The sequence below is a fragment of the Salvia hispanica genome, chromosome 4 (assembly GCF_029641045.1).
Source record: "Salvia hispanica isolate PSC_SH4W2 chromosome 4, Shi_PSC_v1, whole genome shotgun sequence".
Lineage (NCBI taxonomy): Eukaryota > Viridiplantae > Streptophyta > Magnoliopsida > Lamiales > Lamiaceae > Salvia > Salvia hispanica.
Window position 1 is genome coordinate 29,635,311 of NC_142695.1, and position 8,228 is coordinate 29,643,538.

Below are 8,228 nucleotides of genomic sequence, written 5' to 3' on the forward strand. Positions count from 1 at the left end.
AATCTCATCTTAGGTAAGAGAGAATTATCACAAACACCGCAACCGTTCCAATAGGTAGCCAAAGCCTATCTAGGTTGTGAATACGTTTTTCTTCTTACTAGATCTGGCCAAGTCCCCTACTGGAAAACTCATGAGGAGATTCATCGAATTTCCCTACTTGACCTTCTTAGTAAAAAGCCTTAGACTTGTTTATCATATTTCAATAATAAACCATTTATATTATATTATTTATTCTCATAAATAGGTAAACAAGTGGATGTGGCGTTTCTCGTATACATGCATAAGCTGACTGTACAAAGGCATGTACGCTCGAAGCATCTTTTAGTATACAAACCCCAACAATCTCCCACTTATACTTAAAGGATGCTTTCGAGTATACCAACCGCTTTATTGGCCTTGTGCTACACATTCACACACATTTTCTCCCACTTATACTCAAAGCAGGCTTTGGCCACTATGTACTCAAAACTATAATTCTTTAAAAGAATCTACCAACATAGTTTTCTAGAGTACATAAAACGAAAATATACTTGTAATTTATAACCTTAATTCTTGCTAAGGAGCACGATTATTTGATCAAAATATTTCTAGGCCCTTTGATCCAGTGGAATAATTTTAGGTGCCTTTCTCAAGTGCACTTATACATATTCCTCTATCAAAATCCATTATTTTGATCCTTCTGAATTTCTACTAATTAAAGTAGAATACTTATAGAAAATATAAAGTTTTAATCATGTCGAATATGATTCCCAAAACTTTAATTATATAATACCAACTTAACTTGGTATTAACCTTGCTATATAATTTGTGATGTAAATTTATGTATGAACATAATTACCTCATCACAATGACTAATTGGAAATTAGTCCTTATGACAAAATAAAACCGAATGATTGCATTCTTTGTTTTATAGTCATAAATTCCAAGAGTTCATTTATTTAACCATTTGTTGTGATCTTTAGAAATACTTTCTTTGGAAATCCAAAAGCAATTCTAATTTTAATAGCTAACTTGGAAATGTCCTTTAATGTTATTAGAGTCTTAGAAAGTGTGCAATTCATCACTTCTTTCATTCTAGGGTGTGAACCCTTTTAACTCTATCAAACATTACCTTAATTCCATTTATGAATATTCTATGAGACAAAATTAAGCTCCCACTTTTAAAAGTAGAAAATTACTAGTCTCAATATTCTTTAAGGCTATTAAAACAATTTAAATAGTGCTTGGAGTTAAATTCATCCTAGTTTAATAAAATGAGCTATGAAGCTCTTATTAAACACTTAGAATATAATCATTCATTAAGAAAAGCTCCCACTATTTTAATTATCACTTTCACAACAAAATAAATAAAACAATAACTAATCAAATAGTCAACTCTAGGCTTGGAACATTAAAACAAATTAAATGTGCACACTATATTTACTATACAAGAATTTCTAGTATTTATAATAAATACTTATCTTGTTTCTAGTTGAATTTAATTTACTTGCCTTGTAATCAATTATTGAGATTATTTTTCTTACACCTTTATTTGAACAAACGCGATCATTAGATCATTTTATTTTGTATTGAATCCATGTCGAACATTAATGTTCTATTTACTCATCAACAAAATAATGGTTCAAAAGACTTAAGGATTAAAGAAACTTAATAATCAATATTTCTAGAAGAAAACTTCATAATAATTGAATCAACAAATTTAATTACAAGTAAACATTTTGATATTAACCATGTTACATTTGATGTCATAAATAATTGGATAATCAAAATTTCATTTATCTAATAATGCAAGCATTATAAAATGACATAGATAATCCAAAAACACAATTGATAGTCTAGGAATAAAATTCCACATCAATAATCCATATGATATCAAAACAAAACAATATAAAAAACTCTTAAAAATCAACAGTGTAAATAAAGCAAAATAAGACTTTCATTGTTCAAAACATAAATGTCATAGCTAGATCAAGATCATGTCTTCCTCCTAATCACATTGGGTTGGCTCGAACTCTCTGCCATGTCAGACTTGCGTCTTAGGTCAGTGGAGTTATTGACCATCCCACCCTCCATCTTCCTTATCTGGACTTGTGCCTCAATGAGCTTGCTAGAGAGTACTAGAAGAGATGTTGGCCAAAGATTGTCCATTATCTCTTTCTTTACTTTCTCATAGCTCTTTGGAAGTCCGTCGAGAATCATGAGTTGTTGGGTTTCTGGGCCTATTTTCCCACCCAACTGCCTATCAAAACCATCAACCATTTCCACGACATAGTCGTTAATGTTTTGGTTCTCCTTCAAGACCGTTCTCCTCAAAATGTTCACCACCGATCTCATGAGACACTTGGTGGACATTTCATCAAACCATTTAGGTTCTTCAATCAATGACCCATCGGGCTTGTCAACCTTGCCAAGAGCATTGCCGACCGAGGCCAACAAAAACTTCTTGACATGACCGCTCGCAGTATCCCATCGATCACAAGCATCCTTTTCCTTGTTTGATATGTAATAAGCAGAGGGGCGATCCTTAGTGAGGACCAACCTCAAATCACTAGCCAACTGATCAATGTCAAGTCTCCTTTTCCAATCCAAATAAGAATCAGAATCGCGTTCCTTCGATTTAAGGATCGCCACTATAAACTTCCCAAGTAGTAAACATCTTTCGTTCAAGCTGAGAATAAAAACCAACAATATAAACATGTAAAATTTCAAGGAATTGCAAATAACCACAAAACAATTCATCAATTTTACATCCACAAAAATCAAGCACAAACGTTCTTCTACTAGGAAGTCGTGTCATATTCATGCAAGAAATTCATTATTTTTACTGGCCACAATGTCGACAGATAGTCCAGAGACCATAAGAATGGCATGGCTGACTAACAATGCTAAAGCGTATAACCATAAAATTAAGAACTAAGGATTCTTTACTTGTGCGTGAACTCCTCTAAAGAAAGGTCGAACCGGGCAAGCACCTCCTCCTATAGCTCCCTCTAAGCATTATTAAAATACAATCCTTATAATTTCGCAGCAATATTGCTCCGGTAAAGACCAGTCGCGATATTACTGAAAAACTAATTTTACGATTTTAATAACCTTTATCTAGAGAAGTCAAAACTTACGAACTGGTAATGTTCCTCCCGTAAAGACAGGCCGGTCACTACTTCGCACTAAGACCAATTTTATGGAGGCCATATACAAACGTGTTGTAATTATCGCTTCATATTTTCTTGTTGGTGGTTTTAATAGTTTAATTATCACTTAAGCAGATAAGGCAGATATCCACATTCAAAGAATAATTAAACATGCACTAGCTATGCATGCAAGGCAATAAGTACATAGGCGATGCACGAGTTAAACTAGATTTTAACAAATAAAATCATAACTCAAATTAAATATCCATCATTCATCAATAAAACATGTAAACACATTTACACAAGGTTCACATAACCATAATGACGAAACTTGATCATTTAATTAAGCATCTAAAATAAATAGATAGAATTAAAATTCTATCTCCACATAAACAAGATTATCTAGACATTAAGTCCAATCTTAAACAATCATACATTATTAGTTTAAATAACGTATCTTGATTATTGGGATTACCTTTTAATACTATTAGGATTTACTTAGATAGAATTAATCCATCATTATCCTAAAATTAATGTCTAGGTGTATATCATAAAAGATTAGCTAAGTCTCAATTTAAAATGCCCACTTGGATATATAAATCCGCATTTATCCAATTAAGACTAAATCCATTTAAAACACACCAATTAAATTTGAGAACTAAATTTCTCTTAGCTTTCATAAAATCACATGACAAGAAGAATCTTATTACATCTTTAATTCAAAAATGATGTTTTCTAGATGAAATAAAATTCACCTTCATCAAAATTAAAGACAAAATTCAACTTAATAAATAATTAAGGATTTTAATAGCAAATTAATGCTCTATGAATTTTCATACCTTTAAATCACATTTGATGTTATCTAGATGAAACAAATTCACCTTCATCAAAATTAAAGATAAACTTCAAATTAAACTAGGAATTGAATTCCAATTAAAATCCAATTAATCATTTAACACTTTAATAATTTAGGATTTAAGTAGCATGTTAATGCCAAATGAATTTTTCACTTCTTTAATTAAGCCGATGTTATCTAGATGAAATAAAATTCACCTACATCATATTAAAGACAAAATTCAAACTAGGAATAGGATTCCAATTATTATACATGTAAATTTCGAAAATTTTAAAGGTTTAAAAACAATTGAAAAACTCATGTCTTTTCCTTAGGTATATATCTAGGAAATAATTCCATAACACACCAACTAAAATAAAGACAATTTCAATTAAACCTTAAAATTAAAACATGAAAGCATATTAAGAGAATATTCTTTAAAATTCCATCCAATTAAGGAAAAACCAAAATTTAGATCAATCAAATATTGAATTTCCTTATGTTAATTACCATGATATTATCTAGATGGAAATAATCCACCAAAATCAACTAATTAACAAATTAAATTAATTATTTGACTAATTATTCCAATTGGCAAAATTAAAAAAGATAATTATTCTCTTTAAATTAGAATCTTGACTTAATGGCAAAATCATTCTAATTACCACAAGATATTTTAATTATTCTAGGTTTAGGATTTTAAACCACAATTATAAATAGCTTGTGTGTTAAGAAACGAAATGAAAACACGAAAAACAAAATGAGACGACGAGACGACACAACCCAAACCCTAATTAGGGTTTGGGCCGCCACTACCTCGCAGCAGCCGCCGCTGCCACGTCTGGGCATCGCCGCTGCCTCTGGCCGTCGTGAACTGCTCCGCCGTCGACCGCCAACTGGAACCACCGCACGCCACCGCCGCCGTCGCCTGGAAACGCCGAGTTTGGCCACCGCAAGCGTCGATCAGCCGCTGCAGCAGCCGCCGGAGGCCCACGCCGTCGGATCGAGATCGATCCGACGCGCCTCCGACAGCTCCGCCGCCTGCTCGCCGTCCGCCGTCTCTCCCACAGGACTGGAGCTCCCTCTGGTCGACGACCATCGCCGGCCGCCGCCCCGAGCTCCTCCTCCGTCGCGATTCCCGGTCGGCGTTAAGCTAGGGTTTTTCGAAACCCTAGTTTAAATTTTTTTTTTTTTTCGATTTTAATTAACTCGATTCATCGCGGTCGCTACGCTTGACCGCGATCTTAAATCTTAATTATGCGTTTCTCAATTCGACTCCAATTTCATGCAATAAACCTAGATCTATAGATATAACATCAAATAAACACATAATCATGCATATTCGTTGTAGATTCGATTGTTACCTCATAATCCATCATTGGATTGACGTTGCTAGCTGCACCACCCGGAGATCCTTAGTTTATCGACCACGAATCTTCCGTACTATTCCCTCGTCCTTGATTCTCCATCTGTGTGGGCGGATCTTAGAAAACCAATTAAATAACTTTGAATGGATCTAGGGAAACCCAATACAAACACCAAATTGTCTAGATCTAATCCTATGAATTAGGATAGATCAAGAACAATAATCAAAACCCTAATTCTCTCTCGTGCTAGGCACGAAAATCGAGACCAAGAGAGAGAAGGAAGGAGGTGCCGATTTCAAGGCTAGGGTTAGGGTTTTTGTGTTGTCTTGGATTGTATGCTAGGGTTTCCCTTTCATTCATTATTTATAGTGGACCTTATTGGGCTAGTAAGGGGATCCATGGAATGACTTAAGTGTTGGGCTCACCCATTAGATAAATTGCTAATTAAATTAAATGACCCATGATTTAATATATTATCAATGGAATATTATTTTATTCCATTAAAGAATAATATTGCACTCCCACTTAAATCATCAAATTACAAATAACTTGGGTCCATTTTATTTTATAATATTTCCCGCGTTTAAGATTATCTTGATCCATCAATTTAATAATTTTGTCTGCTATGTGACTAGAATTAAATTAATTCTCCAAAGTTTTTTTCTAGTTTGAAACTTTATTTATTATTCGTGGAATAAATTCCAACTGCGCAGATTTCTGAATAATAAATTCCTCTTTCAAACACCTCATTGGGGATCACCCTTTTAGGGATTTAATCATACCACACTGGGCACGCGAATTCTATGAAATAATATTCCAATACCTTCATGTTATTCAATTACTACCACCCAAGATATCATGAACTTGAGTTACGTACAAACTCTCACATATTGATAAGTCAAAGTGGCGTTTGATTGAATAAACAATATTGATATTAATATCATAGACTAGAAAATACTAAACTTTCTTGAAATATATTCTTTCAGTAGATAGCAATAAAGAATACATTTCAGATTAGATCCTTTCAGTGCTTTACCACACCGGTGTTACTAATCTCATCTTAGGTAAGAGAGAATTATCACAAACACCGCAACCGTTCCAATAGGTAGCCAAAGCCTATCTAGGTTGTGAATACGTTTTTCTTCTTACTAGATCTGGCCAAGTCCCCTACTGGAAAACTCATGAGGAGATTCATCGAATTTCCCTACTTGACCTTCTTAGTAAAAAGCCTTAGACTTGTTTATCATATTTCAATAATAAACCATTTATATTATATTATTTATTCTCATAAATAGGTAAACAAGTGGATGTGGCGTTTCTCGTTACATGCATAAGCTGACTGTACAAAGGCATGTACGCTCGAAGCATCTTTTAGTATACAAACCCCAACAGAGGATTCCTACCTGGTGATCCACGGTAAAACCATGGTTAGGGCACTTTCGGAGAAGAGCTTTGAAACGAGCAAACGCCTCGTAGAGGGGCTCGTCATGGCCTTGGATGAATTGGAAGATCTCGCTTTTGAGCTTCAAGATTGTGCCCGGCGGATAGAACTTGTCAAGGAAGGCAGCTACAATGTCCTTCCATGTGCAGACCTTTTCTCTAGGCATGCATTCAAACCACTCTTTAGCAGAATCAGTTAATGAAAAGGGGAAGAGTCTTTCCCTTATGGCATCGTCATCGACACCGTTTAACTTGAGAGTGTTTGAGATCTCCACAAATTTGGAGAGATGGCGATTGGCATCCTCTGTAGCCCTACCTGCAAAAGGAGTTTGCTCGACCCTTTGAATAAGGGGCATGCATAACTCGAAATTGTTAGCGTCAATACGAGGTCCTTCGGAAAAGGTAATCATATTCCCATGATTGAACATGTTCATCATGGGTTGTATTTCCTGATTCTTCTTCTCCAAAGCCTCGCGGGCTGCCCTTTCCGCATCTCTCTCGTCCATTAGCAACTTCACCATTTCTTGTAGCTTTTCGATGTCTGTTCGGTCACCCATTGTTCCTGATCCTTTTTCACTTCTTATTTTCCTACGAGTTCTTTCAAGTGCTAAATCGAGCGGTTCTAGGTTGTCCTTCCCAGAGCACGTTCGCATACAAAACCTGCAAAAATCTAAAACAAAAATAAATTAAAAAACTAAAAATAAAAACTGAAAGCAATTAAATTCCAAAGTAGCAAAATTATCCGTTTGAAGATATCACTCCAAAGTGAATTGTCTTCCCCGGCAACGGCGCCAAAAACTTGACGCACTTTTTATTAGCACTAAATAAACCTGCAAGTACACAGAGTATATATAGTATAGCCAAAGGTTAGTACCGGATATCGAACACGGGGAAGGCAAACACAAAGTGTCTATCCTCTACTAAGACTAAATTACTATCTGGAAAAGCAAGTAGGTTTTGGAAAACTTTTGAAAACTAGAAACAATAAAAAGCATAAAATAACTAAAAGCAAATAAAACACGGAGATAGACGATAGAGATAAGGGAATCCCAGGTATGTGCGTTCACAGTTATGGTTATACAAATTTCAACTACAATACCCTAGTACAGTTTATACTTTGAAAGGACGAGTCATAGCTTATGCTCATGCGATACAAACGTTGATTACAATATTAGGGTTATCAATCCTAACACGTAACTCCAAAAAGCTCTTAAGACCCTTGAAAAGTCCTCACTCTCAGTTAACAGTGTCGTTTTAAGGGAAGCTAACTGTAGTGTCTACTAAGTGAATTTAACTAGCTAGAACTCTGTCACAGTTATGAAGCAAGTTATATTAAATCATACAAGATTGTGTTACTCAATCATGCAGCATCAGAACTACTTAGGGAAGAATCAAAGTAAAAAAAACGGATATTAAATAGAAAAGGGAATTTGAATAACCAAATTCGTTACTAGC

The 8,228-nt window shown here is 34.7% G+C and overlaps 1 protein-coding gene across 1 annotated transcript; it reads right to left on the reverse strand.

Moving 5' to 3' along the window:
• Positions 1–1,974: 1,974 nt before the first annotated feature.
• LOC148928407 (uncharacterized) lies at positions 1,975–6,759 on the reverse strand. Its single transcript, XM_089056663.1, has 2 exons — positions 6,737–6,759; positions 1,975–2,668 (listed from the first exon to the last, which is right to left on the reverse strand). The coding sequence occupies exons 1-2, from the start codon at positions 6,757–6,759 to the stop codon at positions 1,975–1,977; spliced, it is 717 nt and encodes a 238-aa protein (XP_088912789.1).
• Positions 6,760–8,228: the final 1,469 nt, after the last annotated feature.

Bases quoted from the DNA above. Each gene is read 5' to 3' on its own strand.
- LOC148928407 (XM_089056663.1), bottom strand. From the start codon at position 6,759: ATGGTTTTACCGTGGATCACCAG. The intron at 2,669-6,736 runs GTAGGAATCCTC...TTTTATTCTCAG, and splicing joins GTTTTACCGTGGATCACCAG to CTTGAACGAAAGATGTTTAC.